This window comes from Abramis brama (genome assembly GCF_963993115.1).
Source record: "Abramis brama genome assembly, contig: SCAFFOLD_148, whole genome shotgun sequence".
NCBI lineage: Eukaryota > Metazoa > Chordata > Actinopteri > Cypriniformes > Leuciscidae > Abramis > Abramis brama.
The window spans coordinates 1-21,854 of NW_028156037.1; the positions used below are offsets into that span (position 1 = coordinate 1).

Consider the following 21,854-nt stretch of genomic DNA (forward strand, 5'->3'; position numbering starts at 1 on the left):
CTCTGTCTGTAGGGGTCCTGTCTGGGTGCTGGAGCTCTGGGCGGTGGACCTCTGGGTGCTGGAGCTCTGGGCGGTGGACCTCTGGGTGCTGGAGCTCTGGGCGGTGGACCTCTGGGTGGAGGTCTGGGTGGTGCTCCGGTCAGGGCTCTAGATGAGCTGTGGGCTGGGATGTACTTTGCTGGAGTGTGTCTCGATGGATTGACTGGGTTAGGGCTGGTTCTGCTCCACCTGGGGCTGGTCTGATTGGTCCTGTTTAGAGTGACATCTTTGAGTCTCTTGGCGAGGATATGTACCAGGTTCTTATAAAGGTGGACGTGGTCGTATAGACATTCATTGTCCAGGTCTGGATGGTGGGCCAAGTGGACGTTGGGCAGGAGGGCACAATGTCTAGAGATGCTGGAGTTTATTTTATTAATTGTGTTGGGATGGAAATCTGTTCTCTGAAGTAAAGTGGACAGGATGATTTTGGAGTTGGGGAAGGTTTCTCTAGCTTTATCCACGACGGCTCTGAAGGAGTCCGACACTCGGTCCTGCTGGCTCCGCAGGTCGTTGGTGCCCGTGTGGATAATGATATGGCTGGGCCGGCCTAGCTGGGACTCTGTCAGGAGCTCCAGGGCTTTGTCAGTGGTGGGACACCAGAGTTTAACAGCTCTGTGCTGGGGGAAGAGTTTCTTTACATCGATGAATTTGCCGTTTGAATCGATGAGTAGAGCTATTTCGGGTTCCTCTGTGCTGGCTGGTGCTGGGCTGCTGTGAGACGAGGGCTGCTGTGCTGAGGAGCCTGACAGGGGGCGCTGTGACGGCTGTGAGCGGTCTGGGTCGGGTCTCTCTGCGCTGATGGCTGGGTGTTGACTCCCTGTGTTCGGCAACTCTGGGCTGGAGGCCAGTGTTTGAGCTCTGTGGGTCTGCTCTGGCTCTTCTCTGGCCAGGAGGAGCTCTCTCAGCTGCTCTCTCAGGGCCTGGATCTCCCTGCGCTGCTGCTCTCTCTCCTCCTGTATCTCTCTCAGCTGCTGCCTCATCTCTGCTGTGGACTGCTCTCTGTCCTCTAGCTGGAGTCTCAGTGCGGTCAGCTCACACTGATAGCTGTCCTTCTCTGTCTGAAGCTTCCTCGTCTGCTGTGTGAGGGCTGACAGTCTCTGTGTTAAGAGCTCGGTGTTCTGCTGGAGTTCAGTGTGAGCTGCACATGTGTCTGACTGCTGCTGTTTCAGCACAGTTTCTCTGAGCTGCACCATCTCCATCTCCAGCTTGGTGAAGTGCTCCTGTAGGAGAGGGATAGCTCTGAGCAGGGAGGGTGAGATGTGCTCAGCAGTTTCTGCAGGAGTTGGTCTGAGGTCTGAGGTGCTGATCGGTGGATTCTGCTCAGATGACGAGCTTTCAGATAGGACAGCTTTCTCATGTTTCACGATTTCACCTATTGTTCTGTAGTCCGCCTGGAATGTTTTCAGGTCCCCCTGTGCCATTTTTGTAGATGTTCACAGTCATCACTGTGCTGTCAGGGTCATGTGGTTCTCTGATTTTGACTTTCCAGCCATTAGAGATGCCTTCTTTCTTTACAGAGGGGTATTGGTTGATGGCTTTATGCCAGGCGCTGGGGTGATCAGAGAAGAAAATGAGGTTGCAGACTTCTCCAGTTTTGAACAGATCTGCAAACAGAGTATCTGGATTGTTTGTCAGAAGTTTCTGCTTATAGGTTTTCCTTGCGGTGTCAGATTTCACCTCAGAGGGATACTGTATGGTGGTGAGGGGGGAGCTCATTTGCATATGGCAGTGGGCTGATTGCAGCTGCTGCTCTGATTGGCTGATTCTCTCTGCCTCAGTTAAATTGATACATTGAGGAATGTCAGAGTGTGGGCTAGCCATAGCTTTAGCCTTTTAGCATTTTTAGCTTATAAAAATATAAAAAGATCAATTTTATGTCCTTATATTTGGAAAAAATAAGCAAACAAGCCCAAAAAAAGGTTTCCAGTGCAATTTTAGTTGTACTCACTGCTTCTCCCTCTGTGGATAGGTGGTTCTTTTCCTGTTTTAAACTTTCCCTCCAATTTTCCAGCAGGCCTGTTGCTAGAAGTCTGATCTTCTGAACCTCTGCGTTGATTATTTGTGTTTAAAAATAAAAATACTATATATTTTTTAGTTCTTTTCATCAAATTTCACGTCTGTATATGGTATTCTTCTAGATTTTGTAGATTTTCGGTCTATTTCTTTTCTCAAAATAGCAAACAAAGAAGAAAATCTAAGAGCTCATGCAGATCATGGCTTCTCAGATGAGTTCACACACACACTCTTACAAGGGTGAAATCCACCCTTACAGGCTATTCTTAGCATTACTGTTAGGATTGTCGTGTTTAGTTACCTATGATCACGCGCGTGAACTCGACAATTTTTCAACAGTGTTTTTTTTTAGCAATGAAAATAAACACTAAATGCTCTGTTAATTTTGATCTTTCATTTTCGTGTAATACATCAATCGATCCTGTTCAGTTTCTATTTTTTTTCTGTATACTCACAATAAAAATAAAGTGTTTTTCTTTTTGACAAATAAAGAAAAATTAACATGATGCGATTTCTGCCTTCTCTCTGTCAGTAAACTCCCATTTGAAACGCGTTCGAAAATGATCTATAACTCCGCGAAAATTCAGTCAAACAGGCAAACAGACCCACGGGCATAAAGCTTGAGATCGCATCTGTTAAATGAAGTAACTTATATAAAAAACAAATATTCTCAGCTTCTGTAATCTGTATAAAAAGAGAGCGACTCCAGTCGAGCTCATTACGAGCTAATTCACAGTAATGTGACCACTCCCCGGAGAGCGCGTGCTATTCAAACGCAAATTCTGAGAACTATTGAAGATCTGTGAAACGCCCACATCAGCTGTAAACAAAGCGCGTCGCGATCGAGTGAGGCATAATATAGCCTACCTTATGGAGAAAAGATTCCTCAGAACAGTGCTGATATGAGGAGCAATATCTCCTGATATGAGGAGCAGATCCCGCTGAGGAGTGAGGTAGGCTGTTTTCTTTTCTCAAGTGTGGAATAACGTTATGGAATAACGTTAGTGTAGGCCTATGTAAACCGCAAAAAGATGAATCGCATTTCTATAATATGACTCGCCTTTCTGTGAGATGAATGAAGGGTACATATTTGTAAAGACTGTTTAGCCTAAATATAAATCGCGCGTCTGTGTGTGAAAGAATAAACTGCTTTGCTATAGCCTACTGAGATGAGTAAAAATCGACTGGAATATGTTGAAATAAAATGTATTTGTATAAGCAACGTATTAAACTGCAAATTAGCATTTATATGCCCTAATATTTCATAAAAACAACGTTACAGTCAGTCACTTGTTGACTAGATTTGGGTACAGTTTTTAGGCTACTGTAGAATATACTGCCACATCAAATAAGCTTTTGTTTAGCAATTTCTGCTCATATCTAACGTTATATATATATATATATATATATATATTTGTCAAAAATAAAGTCATAGACTAAGATGTTAGATGTTCCAATGTTGGCTATATTCAAACTAATGAATACATATGATAAAATGTAGGCCTATAATCTTTTTTCTTTTTCTTTTTTACAAAGAAAGAGTACACTTGAAATATTGTTGAAATTGTAATTATTGTTGTAATTGTAACATTTTTAATAAAATAGCAAAACATATTTACAAGAGAGATGTAAGCGAAATCTTAAATGGTCAATATAAGTCTTCTTCTAAATACATCTTTTGTCCTTGCATTGTGGCTCAGTCAGTTTCACACCTGAGTGAATGGCTCATTATGCAGAGTCATTATGCAGAGTGGGTGGGACATTGTAATCTAAGGTGTAAACTACTCCTCCCCCTCGCATATTGGCTTTCCAAGCAAAACCTGTTTTACACCATTTAAATCAATGTATTTTTTTTTGTGAACGATAAAGCAAGACTATTTTCACATAATTTTGAAGCTAGAACTCAAAGGGACAACATCCATTAGTCAAAAGTCTTGTGGACACATATTTAATATGTGTTTTGTGGTCTTAATTCAGCAACTTTCATTTTAATTTTTTCCAATAACCACGCATAAACATTATTCTCTTAAAAATACAAACATCTACATACAAGTTGCTCGCATATTATGGTAGCTCTGTTTGTGCTATATAGAGTGAATTTACACCTTTGCCATTAACATGTTTATAAATAACTGAAAAAAGCACAAATGTCAAGGCATGTCAGAACATCTCAAGGGCCCCAAAAACACCTTGGTCCCCAGAGGGTTAAGCTATTGTAACTGCGCTTATTTCCGTCGTTGGTATAAGTGGCAGTGGGTGGAATAGACAAGAAATGTGCAGTTTTCTACCATCTTGCTGACAACGTTTCTTTAGTCATTCGGCAGTCTTGCAGACTGAACCCCTGCAGGAAATCCCCCCTTACAGGCTATTCTTAGCATTACTGTTAGTTTCACTTCTTTATTTTAGCAGTTTCCTGCATGCCATTAAACTCTAGAAGTAAAATCATTACATTTATTAGTGATAAAATTGGTTTGTTACTGAAAAGGTTTCCACTATCCATGACTCCTGAATTATAAAACAGATTTTAAAAGTATTGTAAAGTAATTATTAGCATCAGCTTGGTAAAATAAACCTGCATTTGCACATGAGCGTCTGTAAAGCAGATATTAACTGTCTTCAGGGCTCCAGACTAACTTTTTTTACTAGGAGCGCTGGAGCCCCTGACTGAAAATTTTAGGAGCACAAGCAGAAAATTCAGGGGCACACCTTAAATCAGCTTGCAATGCAACTATTCAAATTTCCCCCAAAATAACTGTAATACTGACAAATTATTTAATAATAAATAGACTTAACATACAGATATGTGCAGTTTTATTTTAAGTCCACAGGCTCCAGACTAGCATCAGAGGGCAGCGGCACTGGAGCCACTGAGTTCTGCAGAGTATCTGGTGGCACTGGGGCTGACAATAAAGCACTAAGCTTAATTTAGGGTGTAGATGACATTAACTTTAATTATTATCATTCATAATGTCTTAATATTAATTAAAAAGCAAACCGAGTGAAAAAAAATTATATTAGGGAGTGAAAATAGCCAATGAGCATCCTACTGTTTACAATGGTAATTTATTTGTTTTATTATTTTTAAATAAGTGTTTAAATAAGAATTTAAATAAGACAATTTTTAAAGGATGAACAAAAAATGTGTTGGTCATCACATTAAAAATAACATTTATATATGATAGTTTTGAAGTGCTGGAAAAAGACTTGTAAGTTTGACTATTTCTGTCACATTATGGTTACTACATTAAATCCATGGTGAATGCTGCTGAATTGTGGACTGAAAGCCTTCTCTAAGTGTCTCTCCTGGTTTCCACGTCAGCGCTGTTTGATCTGATATCTGTGGTTTATAACAGAGAACTCTGCGCCGAATCGGAGTGTTTCTCACTGGATCTCGCAGCGATGATGTTATTAATTCTGAGGCGAATTCAATGGATTTCTTCACTGGATCTCCAGAGTCTGGATCTCCTAGTAACAGTGTCGTGTGATTGAGATCGGCCCGCGACCATAGACAGTAAAAGAAATGGACACAGCGACCCCACAGACTTCAACGGAGAAAAGTGAAGTCAATTAGAAGCACTTCTTCCTGATGGCTGAGTGACTGCGCAGACTCAAACTGAGCTTGACGACGTAGATGTGACGTGAGCAACCCGTCTGTCTTCTAGTAGCTGTGCCAAGAGAAATCTGAATCATTCCCTTCCGAATCTTGCAGAGACAGAGAGCATGAGTAGGAGCTGTCTATGAGCTAGGAACAGGAGAAACTTTGACTCTCTATGGGCTTCTCCCTTGACTTTATCAGACTTTATGCCTCTACGTCCCCCCGATTGACTGCGAGCTTCTCCTCCTGTCTATACAGTAATTTCCAGAGAGTCGCGTGGTTATGATGCAATCGTTAGCCTATTTTTACAAAAACTGCTTCTACGGGGCCATAACATAAGATACAAGGTAATGGAGCCTTTTATACATTGTCGTGTTTGGACAATGTACAAATGGAGTCTTTAAACGCCTCAGATGTAAAGTTATTGCTGTCAAAGTGACGTCAAAATGAATGGGAGTCAATGGAATGCTAACAGCAGGTGATGGCTTGATAGCCAATGGCGGCTCCCGGGGGTGGTATGCTTTACGAGTGCTGGATTACCCCCCTGCCCGCGACTGGCAAGTTCGGGGCGCTGTGCTGTCTATTATTGGTCTGAACTAACGGTCTGTGAAGCATAAATGAGTAGTGCATTTTTGTTCCGATTTCATTTTGTTTGGATTCATTGCTCGGCAACGTTGTGGTCGCGCCAGTGTGACCTAAATAAATATTTGGATGGCCCTGCTCTCGGTTATTGAAGCTCTGAGACTGGCAAGAGGAGCCTCCGAATCCTCAGTTCTCATCTTGCTGGATCTGTCTGCTGCTTACAGTTAACCACCAAGAAGAGCATCTCAGGAACAGTGCTTCAAGTCTGACCTCTCAGTGGTGTCGTGGAGGGGTGTGGTGTCTAAGACCCAATATCTAACTACTGGAGTGCCTCAGGGCTCAGTGCTGGGACCGCTTCTCTTCTCCATCTATATGACATCACTAGGATCTGTCATGGTTTCTCTCTCGGTTATTGAAGCGGCTTCTCAACTACAACTCGCTTCAGTGGACTTACAGATACATTACCAGCTCATGAAGGGGAATTAACATATTCCTAACAAACATCTCGGGAAAGGTGACTTATTAAACACAACTGCAGAGGTTTTATTAAGAAAATTATAGCAATCATTCAAAATGAAAAAAGATGCTAAAAATAGGAATGTACGGAAGCGTATTGCATTCACTAGAGGAAAAAAAATCTACTCTGTTTTTCTGAATTAACGAGTTAATTATCTCAGAATTACGAGATAATTTATCATGAAAAAAAAGTTTTTGCTCTGTTTTTCTGAATTAACGAGTTAATTATCTCAGAATTACGAGATAATTTTTCATGAAAAAAAGTTTTTGCTCTGTTTTTCTGAATTAACGAGTTAATTATCTCAAAATTACGAGATAATTTTTCATGAAAAATTTTTTTTTGCTCTGTTTTTCTGAATTAATGAGTTAATTATCTCAGAATTATGAGATAATTTTTCATAAAAAAATATATATTTTGTTCTGTTTTTCTGAATTAATGAGATCCCTCAAAATCCTGCCAGGAGCTCTATTTTAGCTGGATTGCATGGAAGTAAACATGTCCCACCTTTCAAGTTTAATCCGGTTTTATTTTACTTTGGGTTTGAGACATTGGGAGATACTGCTGTCTTTAAGTAATATAAATGGTATTGTTATTAGTGCGTCAACTTTGCGCAGACACCTCAAGACTTTGCGCCTGTTCAGACGAAAAGAACATTCTGATCTGCTTGACATTGCTGTGTTTCTCCAGGATCAGTTGAACCGATATGGTATGCTTCACGGATATAAGGTGATGCATCTGAAATGCATTCAGGCTGGCTATGTGGTGACACAAGAGACAATCAGGCAATTGTTGAAAATACTGGATCCCCATGGAGTGCAACTGAGGCGCCGCAATCGTCTTCGGCGACGTTTGTATCATAATCCAGGCCCAAACTTTTTATGGCATGTTGATTCATATGATAAACTTAAACCATATGGGATCTGCATCAATGGTGCAATCGACGGGTTTTCACGAATGATGATATGGCTACATGCATACTCTACAAGTAGTGATCCCAAGGTCATCGCTGGATACTTTATTGATGTGGTGTTATCAAGGAATGGGACAGCCACCCGAATTCGCTCAAACTTAGGGACAGAGAACTGTTACATGGAACAGATGCAGATGTTCTTGAGACATGATCATACGGACGACTTTTCGAGAAATTGCTATTTGTATGGCTCAAGCAATCATAACCAACGGATAGAGCATTGGTGGGGATTTTTGAGGAAGCAGCATGCACAGTTCTGGATCAACCTATTTCAAGATCTAAAAGATTCTGACGACTTCTCCGGTGACTTCCTAGAAAAAAGTCTAATACAGTTCACATGTCTTGAAATAATAGAGGTAAGAAATGTGCTTTAGACATATAAATTGTGATATGTTATTCAGCTATAGATTTTGTCAATACGCCAACATGTTGTGACATGCAGCATAATTATCTCATTTCATAGGTCTAACAACTGTTCCATAACAGAAGCAAATGGGCGATGACCATTAGTTATTTAATTAGATTATTAACTTAATTTGTAGATCACAATTTTTCCTATATAGTTGACTTTTTAAGAGATAAGTGGACCTCAGTATAAGTAGTTAGAATTAGCAGCAGCCTACATCTACAACAATAAAATGCAACACAAACATTATTGCAGCTGCAATATTAATGCTGCTATGTGGATGTTGCACAAACTGCTATCTAATATTAACCCAAAAACATCATAATAGTAAAACACTGACAAGGAAAATTTACCGCACTATGAGTAGCCTACTTTTATTCATTTCATTCTGGTACTTTTATGTACATTTTGGTGAAAGAAAATTGTTTCTGCATTAGTGGGACACAGTATGTCAGAGAGGGATGACTTATCTGACCTTGATCATATAACACAAATCTTAACATACAGAGATTTATTGTTTTCAAATATAGAATTTAACATGCATGAAACTGTTTGAGAAACGGCTCTACTGTATCATACTGGACCATATGTTTTGCCTGCAAGTGGTATTGCAACGGTGTGGACTAATTTTCTTACTTTCCCACTCTTTTCTTTATATTTAGAGAGAACTGCAGGATGTTGTTCACCTCTGGAACACTCACAGAATTCGACCATCCAGAAATGCTGTGTCTCCAGATGGACGTCCAGTGATGATGTACACCCTACCCCAACTTTTTGGTGCTAGAGAGTACCTTAAAGAGGCATCCCAACAGAAGATACAGGCTTGTAGGGAGGAATGTCGTGAGAGAGGACCATATCCCTGTGATAATACAGTGTTTGACATTTGTTGCCTTGCCATGGCAGAAAACAGTCTTCATCCACCAACCTCTCCAGAGGAAGCCATTGATCTTTACATGTTCTTACGTGCTTACATACGTACCCAAATTTAATAATCACAAGTTGTTCTACTGGATCAAATGACTGAATATGAGCACCCACTCATAGCCAAAAAAAACAACAGAATTGCAGTTTGGACGGAAAAGGTTATATACCATGACATTCATTGTAAATGTTTGATAGAAGTTCTACTACAAATAGACAACTCTTTCATAATTGACATCTCCCAACTGAGCTCCATATCATCTCTTTTTATTCATCATTATGTAATCTCAACCACAGAACTGGGAACAATCATGCAAATGAATCATGCACCTGCAAATGAAAAGTATCACATGTTGCCATTGTCAAAAATGGCACATTTGTCCTTATGGTGGAACTATTTTGTATCACCAGATGTGGTCTGACACACTTTGGGCTCATTGTAAACAGGGCAACCTACATGATGTTTGGATGGCCTTTTAATCAAACATATTATTGTATCTTGTTATCATGTGTCTCTGGGCTGCACATAAAGCACTTTTTTTTTTACACAATTATTTGGCATCATATAAATACAGTGCAGTGCAACATTTTTTCTCCCCAGCGTGAAATAGGCCTATTTGGCAAATTTTGTAATGTAGAGATGACTGTTTAAAAGACAATTCCAGTGAAAAATGAACCTAGGGGTAATTAACACATGGTAACTGAGTTGATCGTTCTCTGGGATGCGTTTTCATGATAATCGAATGTAAAGAGTTGTATCTCTAAAAACAGATTAGCTTATAACGCTAGTATATGGTAGCCTGGTTCTACCAGACTCTCGTACATTTCATTTGTACAGAGAGTCTGGCCCCTCTTCATTGAGAAACGTTTACTTCCTTGTAGGCGGGTTCTCTGTTAAAGTTCAAAACTATTGGATCTGCCCAGTGTCACTCAGGATCTGCCATAGCCAATCGCTAACGTGTGGTCGTGACGTATGTTATGCGCCGAAACCGGCCGGAAGCAACAAGTCCAAATGATGTTTAGAAGATGTCTGTCAACGAGAGCTGCAGGTTTTGTTTGGCGAATTTAAGAGTTCAAGGAACAATTTTAAATTCTAAATGTATATTTGACACTAAGGACAGTGATGTATGCAGTCAGTTGTCGAAGCTGGGTCTAATCATTAGTAATACGCCGCTGCGGTCGTTTCGGATCTGCCGCAAATGCTGTACAGTGATCACAAGGCTTCTGCGCGATACGGAAACATTTCAAAGGTGGAAGAATGAGGAGACGAAGGAGACATGCCAGGAGGGAGATGCCAGTTCCACTGACAAGAGAGACCGAGACCCCACACCCTCTAAAACTCCAAGGGCCGTTAAAAAGTCCAGAAAATCAAGTGAAATGCCATTGAGAAACAGTGTGACCGAGGTAGGGAAACTAAACCAGATGTTGTTTATCTGTAAGTTTCTGTCATACTGTTTTGTCTTTAGTTATATTGCCTCAGATAAGAATCCATGTGATTTTTATCAACAGTAGCTGTTAGTTTGTTTGAAAACGTAGCCTAACTAGGAGTCTCCGACCTTCACCATCAGTTAAAGCCAGCTAGCGTTACTTTGACCAAATGAATGTTGCATGACTTATCCATTTCTGTTTTTAGTGTCTCCATGAGATAGCCTGTTCCCACTAGACTCTCGGAGCCAGGCTATCCGTGAGACACACGCATGTTTAATGTCTTATTTATGTTTGCAACGTCTGACGTTGCGGATCATCTGTATCGCTTGTTTATTATTTTGGTGTTAGAGCAAGTCATATAGGAGGGGAGCTAGAGCCTGTAAAGCTAACTGTTGTATAACCTCCCCACAATTAAGCATACCATAGACATACTCCTATATGTAGATTTATCATATGAATGTAAGATTTTCAAATTAAATTTTAATGCTTCATTACCCTTTTGTTGTTATTTCAGGTTGTGATCAAGTACGGCTTTGAGAAAAAAAACACTGACATGCCAATCTGACATAGCTGGCATTGTTGAGAATTTGGCAAAAAGGAATTTTACTAGAGCTGCCAATCTTATTTAAAAAAATATTGAGGTAATGGACCATTTACAAGCCAGTGTGTTGGATATAGTGGAGGCTGACTGTGTGACCCTGTGTAACCAACATAACCAATTTATGGTGTGGAGATCAAGTGCTCAAGACCTACAATCATTTTCATTTATGGAGTTACATGCTGACCTGAAGCGGCTGACCCCTTTCCTGTTCAGCATTATTTCAAAAATCACAAAAAACTCTCTCCCACACATTTGTGCTGCAGCCTCAATAGCTTTGAGAGGAAGACAACCCCATTTATCAGCCCTATCATATTACATAAATTCAGTTTTATTGTATGGCGGGGCAAAAAAGGCAGTTTTCCAGCGACTAGCAAAAATGGGCATCTCTACAACACACTCCAATGCAGTTGGCAAACAGAAAGAAATGGCCCAATACTGTATTCTTCCATTGATGTCCTTAAAAGGGGACTTGGAGTCATTCCTGAATCAGCAAAACACAGATGAACAAGATAGGATTATTCAAAGAAGCCTTGAAGAACTGTCCTTATCAGGTGAGTTTGTTTAATATAACCTTTAGTTATACTTTTGACATATGCATTTTTAATTTCTACTATTATGACTAACTTGATTCATTTTTTCAACACCACAGAGACCACTGATCAAACAAGCAAGGAGGGGGATGCTGTTGATGTCTTCACATTCAGTAAACTGTCAGACCAAGACTTGGCCGATTTGGGTGTTACTCCATTGTCTGCCTCAGCACTTACAACCTCATCGGCACCTCAAACATATTCGATCATATTCGACAACCTTGACTTTTTCGTTCACACGCATCATCAGTCTACCAGCCAAACCAATAAGTCATTACACTGGATCAACCACATGTGTGTCATCAACAGAGTCACATCACTACACCTTGACAAGCTGAAACCAGCAAATTCTTTGATCGAATATGATCTTGGAAATTCACTTCCTGGACCGAACACACAAGCCAGTATGCGTCGGGAATTCGTTGTTTTGGGGAGCCGAATCCTGACAACTTATTTGGAATCATTCAAGCCCCTCTCCAGTGTGGTTGTTCACCACATTCCCCGCCAGTTCTCTGAAGAAATGACCCAGCCATCCACTCATGTAAGTTAATTGTCCTTAACCCTCCTGTTACCCTCAAATCTACCAACATCTTTTACCCACTGGGGTCAATTTGACCCCACCAATTTAAACCCCCACAATTTGATTTTTTCCCCAAAGGTTTAAGTCAGGTACTTTATGTTTCTTTGTTGACTACTTAAATAGCCCTTTAAATAAAACACCACCAACCCCCCACCCCCACCCCCACCCCTTATACATCCAGAATACCTATTGCACGACTATGGACAAATTAGCAAATCACTATAAAATGTCACTGATTTATCTAAAATTCAAAAATTATATATATTTTTGGTGTTTTAATAGCTATTTATTTATTATATTATATAATATATTTTATCAAGGATAGGTTTGGGGTCAATATGACACTCCCATTGATAGTCTCAGGATGCCTCACTGTTGGCACGACACAGGACTCATGGTAGCGTTCACCTTTTCTTCTCTGGACAATCGATTTTCCAGATGTTCTAATCAGATACATTAACTTTGCACCAGTCTTCTGCTGTCCAATTCTTGTAATTCCTGCAGAATTTCAGCCAATATTTGATGTTTTTATTGGAGAGAAGTGGCTTCTTTGCTGCCCTTCTTGACACCAGGTCGTTGTCCAAAAGTCTTGGCCTCGCTGTTTGTGCAGATGCTCTCACACCCACCTGCTGCCAATATTGAGCAGTTCTGCACTGGTGGTGACACGATTCCCTAGCTGATTCCTCAGGAGAAGTTCCTGGTACTTGCTGGACACTCTGGGACATCCTAAAGCCTTCTTCACTGCAGCCGAACCTCTATTCTTGAAGCTCTTGATGATCTGGTAAATGGAGGCCATTTTGATGCAAAGATGATCCTCCATCTTTCTTTGGAGGAAACCATTGCTAACAGAAGAACACAATGATTGGAAGCACTTCTTCCTTCCTTATAGCAATCATGTGCTGATGATATGATTAGTAAAATGATGTTAGCTGGTAATTTGGTGCCAAGGACAAAAACAGTGAAATTTGGGGTTTTGTGATAAAGCTTTTTAAAATTATGTAAAATGCCACTGATCACTCTGCACAATAATCTAGAAAAATGTGAATCAACATCATAACAACTGAAGCAGCAAAAATTTCAAATTTGGCCACAGCTGTACCCTGTCATTCAAGTGGGAAGTGTCCGGTCGAACAAGGTGATGTTGGTGGCGCATCCGCTGTTCAGCTCCCGCAAAAGGTCCACGTACTCGTAGGAGATGCCCTGTTGTTGTAGGGCGAGCAGTACGGCATTGATCTCTATGCTGTCGAAGGCTTTCTCGTAGTCTACGAAGGCCAGTACCAAGGGCATCTTGTACTTCCGGCAGCGTTCGAGCAGTTGGTTCAGCACGTGGATGTGGTCCATTGTGCTGTAGCCAGACCGGAAGCCGGCCTGTTCGGGTGGCTGTTGTTCGTCCAACTGCCTGGCTAGTCGGTTGTACAGCACCTTGGTGAAGACCTTGTACACGGTCGGCAGGAGCCAGATTGGCCGATAATTCCTCAGCTGTTCGCGGTCACCCTTCTTGTACAACAGCACTGTCTTGGCCGTCTTCCATTGATCTGGTGTTCTTCTCTGCGCCATGTAGCGGCTGAAACGGCTGGCCAATGCTGCCCACAGCATCGGTCCACCCTCTTTGAGCAGCTCGGCCTCGATTCCGTCCAGCCCTGGCGCCGGTCTTTCTGGATGTTCTGGATCGCATGCCTGACCTCACTGGTCAACACTGACGGGATGGCTGGTATGGCGTCGTCCTGCATTTCGGGCGGGTTGACTGGTGTCTTGCTGGCGAATAGGTCCGTATAGAACCCAAAAAAACCCCCAAAAAACTTTGCTAAGAGGTAATTTTCAATTGAGAAAGAGCATAAAGAGAGAGCTCACAAAGCACAAAGAGAAATGGTTTATAAGGCTTCTGTGGAAGCTTTCATACATTTGCTCCTCCCCTATATTATGTTTTCCCCTCCCCCACGGAACAAAATATCAAAGTTCTTGCAAGAATTATGTTTTCCCTTCCCTGGAAATATATAATTGGCACTGGAAATATCTAATTTCTTGTGAGAATTATGATTCCCCCCTCCACTATATCGTGTGAACTATCAGTGGTTCTCGCAATACTTCAAGTAGGCCTATATGGTAATGTCAGGTTAGGGCCCTAAAGCAGAGGGAAGGTTTTTGAAGATCATAAAATCTCAACTTATAATGACCTCAATATCATCCAGAATAAATGTGGGATTTGTGCCTAATCACCAATGTGTGAACAACAAAAAAAATGATATTTCTTATATGTTTTATACAGCAAAATGAGCCTGGGGTCAAATTGACCCCAAAGAACACCGATGCTACAAAAGTACGTACAGAACATTGAAAACCTATCATCATGTTAATTTTATGTTTACCCAGTTGTCCCCATTAAATTAGGAAAAGTCTTTAAATTTGAAGCAAAAAAAATTTTTTAAAGTATGTATTTTGAGACGTTAAACACTGAATGGGGTCAAATTGACCCCAAAGGTAATAGGAGGGTTAAATAAGAAATCAATTATTTCTGTTGTAATTTCATATTTCAAATTGCAAATTAAATGCACTTATTGTCATGCTTTAACTTTTGTAGTACCCACTTGGACTTCTATTCAAGGATGAAACAAAAACTGCCGACTTGGTGGATGTGCTCCAGCACCTTCAAAAGGAGTAAATATGCAAAATTAATCTTTTTTTCATTTTATCCTGGGACAGTTTCCTATACATGTATTAGACTTATCCATTGACTTAAAGCATTAGTGAAAATTAAGCTTTTAGATTAGGAATAGTGTAAACGCGTAAAAGAAAATGATCTATTGTGTTTAAATTTGATATTCTAATGCAAGTTCTGTCTAGGTATGTGCCAAGATGTCCTGATGGGCTTGAGAAGATTTTGATCGGTGGTGACAGGCTCACGGAGGGCAATTGCCGTAATATCCAGCTGGCGTTTGCTGATGGGGAGACAGAGGAAGACCGGCTGGAAGGCCTCGTTTTCAAATTTGAAGACTGGCATGCAATTAGAAATCTCTTTGAGGTCAGTATACTTTAATAGTTAACTACATGGATCCTGATACACTATTGTCATTTACTAAAAGCACACTTTAAATACCGCTTTTCACGGCTTATAGAATTAATCATGTTTTAGGTTTTATAAGGACTGGTTCAATGATTTTTTTTTTTTATATGCATTACAGATATATCATCAGATCTTCTTTAATGAAGCATCTGCCAAAGACCATGGCACAATACTCGCCAACATGAATCTCTTGAGGTACTATTGTACTAAACCAAAAAAAATGTGTCTTCATATTAAGGTCATATTTCCAGTCATTACTGTGTATCTTATAAAATATATTTCTCTCTACATGTTTCCCAAGGAGTCCTCCCCTAAAGATGATCTTTGCCAACCATGAATTTGGCGTGGATGTATGAACTGTGTGTAATTTTCTGGAAAAGGACAGCCACCATGAATTCAGCTGCTTTCCGTTGGTCGTTTAAGGGAAAATGGGGTTATTAGTACTACTAACAAAAACACGCCATCATGAATTTATGAACTATGATTTGAATCTTTAGTGGATATGTTTCATACACCATTTTAATAACTGCTATGTGATTTACAGATGCAGCAATGCGAAAAAAGGCCCACATAGTGCATACAACGCTTACAAACAGTTTGTGCAGATTGACACGACAGCACTTTTCCTTGCGGCAGCAATGGAACATTTCCATTTGGATGATGTCACAGGTTTGTTTGCTACATTGTGTTTAAAGGATTACATTAAGGAATCAAATAAAAAAATTTCTTGTCTGCAGATTTAATTTTGCAGTGCATGATAAGGCTGTACAAGGTGGCACTACTGATTTACAAGGCTTACGGGCACACTCAATATGCATACAGCACTTTTCTCTTAACAGTACAAGTCAATGCAACACTGTCTCCTCGAGTTGCACACGATGTAACCTGGAATCGATTCTGGAATAACAGGGGTGGAAAAGGGAAAAATATACCTCTTGATCTGCACCTCGAGCACCTCAACAACTTCCTTAAATCATTTTTGAGGAACAAAGGCACTAACCTTACAGAGCAAACAGCTGATAGGGTCAGCAGATCTGCTGGTGTATTAAAAAACCTGATGGACACAGCAGACAGAGAGCTCCAGCTATCCCAGCCTAGTGGCATCCACCATGCAGCTGATCTCCAAAACAACATTTTAACTGTACTAGAAGTATTTAGGAAGACAGAAGTTTTCAAACACCAACCGGGAAGACATTTCTCTGCATTTCCTACCTTTGACAGAAACATTCTGTCCAAGCTCAATTACAAGGACTTATGGCAATGGATGCGTGCCAGGCTAAAAGACTGGAGGGCTGTAGCACTTTAACCAGTTACTTGCGTGGTTTATAATGGTCCAGCTTTGAAGCTGTCATAGAATGCCTACTTTGAATGTTGGTGTACATGTTTAAATAGTTTGTGTTATGTACAGACAAGGAGTAAATATTGAAATAACATCTGTACACTAAGTATCCCTGTATATAATGACGTTATTTTATTTTAGTTTAAATAATTTGCAGTGAATAATCTTTCTCTATCTACAGATGTGTAATAAACAATTTTCCATATTATGTCTTATTTTTCTTAATTATCTTATTTAATTAGGGTCTTCAAAGTATGTGTTTGTATATATTTATGACATTTAGATTTTTATTAAAACAAATGAACCATTTACAACATGTAAAACTGAAACACAAATTAGTCTTCATAGTATGTGTTTTCACATTTTTATTTATGACATGTAAATTTTTGTAAGTATAACAAATTTTAACTATTTACAACTTGTAAAACTGACACACCAACCATGCTCCTGCACGAGTATACAAAGGGCCTCAAAGTGTTCTATTCAACACAAGAATCACTAAATTTACTGTTCGGAATCTGAGCTACTGACATGACTCCTGAGTGCATCTTCAACAACAGCATCATCATCGTCAAAGTAGTTACTGTAATAAAGATCTGGATCAGTTAAATACCCCCCTGAATCATCTTGCAGATCCTCATCAATATCACCAAAAACATCATTAATGATAATTAAAATCTCTCTTGCATGGTCCAATCGAAACACAGGAAGGTTAGCAGTAATGTATGTCAGGTCAAATATGTGTTGACAATGGTCCAAAACTGCATCCACCAGTTGCTGACTGAATCCAGTGCAAGCTGCATGTGAGGTGTACAGTCGATTACAGGAATTGATTAAACTATCACTGTAGTCCTTGAGCAATTCTGCAATCAAAGATTTGTCTTTTGCATCCACATGCCTACATCTCAGGGTGATTGGTTCATCTTCAATCAGTTCATAATTTGGCGTTGGTTCTGTACATGTTCCAGACGAACAAGAGCAAACCTTCTGACAGTTTGTACAACAGCGATGGCGTGGCTCTACATGGCTGGGTTCTGCTTCAAAATGTGCATAGAGACATTTCCTAAGACATGTGTTTTTTCCAAGATCAAGCAGTTGTTTAACTTCTTCATCCACCTTGAAATACCGTCAGGTGTTGTAGAGGATGGCATGTGATAGTTGACCATGTCTTCCAGCCCTGCCGACCTGTTGTAAAATTGTCTCTAGGTCCCCTGGAGCCCCATACATTACCACATGTGAAACATTAGGGAAATTCAACCCCATCCCCAAAGCTGTAGTTGCAACAACTCCCCGGCACTTCCCTTCCCCCCTCAGTGAAGCCAACACTCTCTCCTTGTTTTGGGGTAGGGTTTTGCTGTGGAACATGCCAATGAGGAGGTTTTCACTTCTACAGGACGGATCACAGTCTTCCCAGGCATGTCCTTGCAGTTCTGCCGTCTTGCAGGTATGAGAATACTCTCCCCACAGATTTAAGTATTTGACAGTAAATTAAAACAGGTTGCATGGTTGAGCCCTTGTTTTTTACATGTTGAACTATCCAGTCTAGGCAGGTCATGTTATGGCTGGGCACCTTGCACAATCCAAGACGGATGTTTGTCTTGTTGGGACTAGCAATGATTTGTACGGCATTGTCCATATGGAGTAATCTGATGACTCTGCTTCTGGACTTGAGCCAAACAGAGCCAAAACAGGTGTACCTGGGAGAATGTAAAAAATACAAGATAAACACACTTGCTCTTATTTATAACGTACCAAACAATTTGTCAAGTGTTTGTGTTATAGGCTATGGCAGGGAGGACTTAATGAACATCACTATGAACAGTACTGCACTAAATCCATGTAATCACGCAATTCTGTTTCATTACAGGGAAAATAATTAATCCATGCAATAAGAGATTATACATAAACTGAATATTGACGTTATAATAGCCTACAAATGAGATATTCCACAACAACTTTGGTAGAAGCAACACAGAGCTCAGTGCATTTAACTTACCCTCCTTGATGATAGATCTCAGCTCTCCGAGCTTGGCAAAACTTTCTCTGAATGCCGACTCGCCTTTGGAAGCCTCGCCCCTGAGGTAAATTAAATAGAGAGTACAACATTTCTCATGAATATTGTATCATATTCTCGAATTACAACATTGTCTAAGCTATCGATTATGCAAAAACAGCCCTTATGTTGTTTAAACGTATTAAGTGTTAACTTACCATTTGTATGTAACGTGGACCTCATCCACAACGATGCCAACGAGGTTGTCCTGGTATATTGTCGAGGCTAGCATTTGACGCCATTTGTTGTTTAGCAGCCAGGACTCGGGGCTTCCGAACACCAGGCTAAAGCGTCCGTCCAATATGTCACGGTCATCGTGCACGCCGAGCTGCCCAGCACGAACTCCTAACTTTTCTGCCTCCTTCACTTGGTCCTCCATTAGTGCAACAAGCGGGGAGACGACAACAACTATCGGCTTTGCATCCCTATCGTTCGCCTTAGCTAACTCATTCACCACTAGCGGAGTGAGCTGGAAAATCAAACTTTTCCCGAACCCCGTGGGGAGGAGGGCCACAACATCATGGCCACCAACAAAACTTAGCAAACATTGTTCTTGCTCCGGCTTTAACTGTTGTATATTCGGCAGTTTTGCAACAACGGACCGAATAGCTTTTCTCACGTCTTTCTCCGCTGCCATTACTCCAACTCAAACTGACGCACTACATCAACGTCATCGTTCTCAGCCACTCCCTCTGTTTCGCTGATTGGTCCTACAAAAAATTGATTTCTGGAAACCTAAGAATATACAGCAGTCCCAGACGTAGTACTGAAGGAAAATGAAATTGAGCGGAAGTACGTAGGAGGGCGAAGCCAGGCTAAGTATATGGGGCATATTTTACGTAAAAGTAAATCGCTAACGTTAGTTAATACCATTAACAAGGCTCAAAATAGTCTCACACTAACACGGTAGCATAATGAGGGTCCCTACATGCAAACCGAAGCATTGAGAACTTTGTAAGTGTACAGACAGTTTAATAGGAAGATACTTTATAAAGACAGTACATTACGCGTTTACAGACAGGATCCATCTTGGAAAACAGTCTCGACTAATCGAGTCACGAACGCCATGCTAAGTGAGATGAACTGTGACTAGGAATCTCATATGGTCCGTTGTTTCCCTTGTAGTTAGTCACCCATATATTTTAATAAACAGATATAATTCATGCATTTCCATGTAATTAGATTTCACAAACGTAATTACTATCGACCAGCTCACTTAGCACGGCTTTCGTGACTCGATTAGTCAAGACTGTTTTCCAAGATGGCTCCTGCATGTAAACGCGTAATGTACTGTCTTTATAAAGTATCTTCTTATTAAACTGTCTGTACACTTACAAAGTTCTCAATGCTTCGGTTTGCATGTAGGGACCCTCATTATGCTACTGTGTTAGTGTGAGGCTATTTTGAGCCTTGTTAGTATTAACTAGCGATTTACTTTTACTTAAAATATGCCCCATATACTAGCATTATAAGCTAATCTGTTTTTAGAGATAAAACTCTTTACATTTGATTATTATGAAAACGCATCCCAGAGAAAGATTGACTCGGTGACCATGTGTTAATTGGCCTATCTCATCCAATCCCCTGATGTACTGATGTAAAAATCGCAAACTTTGGTTCTCTGCTGGAGTAGCTGGAGAGGCCGTGATCAACTTTAATACCTTTCGGGTTGATGGTTTAAGATCCTCATACATCTTCTGCATATCCAGCACACTGGGGAAGAACTCCCTGAGAGTTGGTCCTGCGACTGCTGCAATGTTATCCAGTGCATATTTTGGTTGCTGGATTATTTGCTTGTGGGCCACTTGGAGAAGCACAGCTTTCAAGTTCTCTTGTGTTGGTACTGTTCTTACTCCCATGCGATCCATAAGATCAAGAAGCTCATCATCACCATCAAGGGAGTCTTGCAAAGCAGTGGACAAGAGATCGCGCTCAGACTGACTAAGATACAACATTAGTGATGCAAACAATAAATCAGGTGAGACAGTGTGTTCACCAAATGTGATTGCTGCTGTAAAGGCTTGAGCCAGCCGAGAAGGAAAATATCCATGGTCCTTTAATCCCTTGACCATTATCCTACCAACAGATTTCCATTCTTCCTCTTGCCATTTTGGGGATAGTGATGGCACCCTCACATCTGCACCCTCTGCTGCACAGTCTAAAAACTCTGTCCAGAAGGCAGCATATACATCCCTGGACACGCCATCAGCATCTGCCCCCATTTCATGAGTGAAGCTGTATTTCACAGGGTAGGAACATCATCGCTTCATCCTTGAATTGGGAAATCAGTTCCTCTAAGAGATTGACTCTGTGGAGTTTCACTGTCACATGCAAAAGTTCATAAGTAGGACTTAATGGGCCAGCAGGCACTGTGTCAGAATGGACAGGAGTTGAGCTGTAGGCGTTGATGTTTATCTGTGCCTCTTCTATAGGCTCATGTAAGATTGTGTCATCAAGATCTTCCAAAAATGGTCCACCTTGCAAAGGGCCAAAAATGACCTCCGATGTATCACACAAAGATGTAAGATCAACAATCTCTACAGCAGTAGAGACAAAAGCTTCCAGAGTGTGTGTCTGCTGTTCACTGTCATGTGTTTTTTGTGTCAGCTGCTCATTATCTTCTGTTGTGTTTTTCTGTCGCTCATTTAGCCTCGCTGCATCTGTCTGTTCATCAGTTCCTTCTGTCATCTCTGTGAACACTTCATCTCCATTTGTCAGGTGCTCTGTGAACAAGTAAAATCTTAAAATCCCCAATTTATGTGTCTCATAGAGCTCTCCTATGTGTCTCACTAACACCCTCATCAAGGTATGCTTCCTGAAAGTCAACAATGTTGTGACTGAACTCTTCCCACTTTCCCTTTCTTGATTTCTCATTGGGGAAAAATAGCTTTTTAGCTTGTGATAGAATCTCTGTTTTTGTGGCTTTCTTGGAAATATCAAGAACTCTGGTTCCTCCACCATTGCGTTTTCTCACTTGTTTCTTGTCGTGTATCCATCCTAGTTCTATTTTCCTTGTCATCTTCATGGCCCTTTTGTTATTTGTCAGATGTATCTTTGTTGGCTGCATAGAATGCTCCTCCTCAAAATCTTGATCTGTGTCTTTATTGCTTGTCAATGTGCCCATCTTTCTTCTAAGTTTTTCAAATAAGGACAGTCTTT

General features: G+C 40.6%; 1 protein-coding gene across 3 annotated transcripts; it reads left to right on the plus strand.

Annotated features, from left to right (window-relative positions):
* The first annotated feature begins 10,049 nt into the window (after positions 1–10,049).
* Positions 10,050–16,830, plus strand: LOC311077133 (uncharacterized protein). 3 transcript variants are annotated; one of them, XM_084138945.1, is made up of 8 exons: positions 10,050–10,447; positions 10,986–11,623; positions 11,722–12,203; positions 14,821–14,897; positions 15,084–15,261; positions 15,422–15,498; positions 15,605–15,972; positions 16,143–16,830. In XM_084138945.1, exons 2-7 carry the CDS (start codon positions 11,116–11,118, stop codon positions 15,657–15,659), a joined length of 1,377 nt encoding a protein of 458 aa, XP_083995071.1. In that variant the 5' UTR covers positions 10,050–10,447; positions 10,986–11,115; the 3' UTR covers positions 15,660–15,972; positions 16,143–16,830. The 3 variants fall into 3 exon arrangements, with proteins under 3 accessions (XP_083995071.1, XP_083995070.1, XP_083995072.1); XM_084138944.1 differs by having other exon boundaries at positions 15,422–15,972; XM_084138946.1 differs by lacking the exon at positions 15,422–15,498.
* Positions 16,831–21,854: the final 5,024 nt, after the last annotated feature.

What these genes read in the sequence shown, in the direction of transcription:
- LOC311077133 (XM_084138944.1), top strand. Translation starts at nt 11,116, where the DNA reads ATGGACCATTTACAAGCCAGTGTGTTGGATATAGTGGAGGCTGACTGT. An exon ending in CTCCAGCACCTTCAAAAGGA is followed by an intron (nt 14,898 to 15,083) that starts GTAAATATGCAA and finishes AGTTCTGTCTAG; the next exon opens with GTATGTGCCAAGATGTCCTG. An exon ending in CAATTAGAAATCTCTTTGAG is followed by an intron (nt 15,262 to 15,421) that starts GTCAGTATACTT and finishes TATGCATTACAG; the next exon opens with ATATATCATCAGATCTTCTT.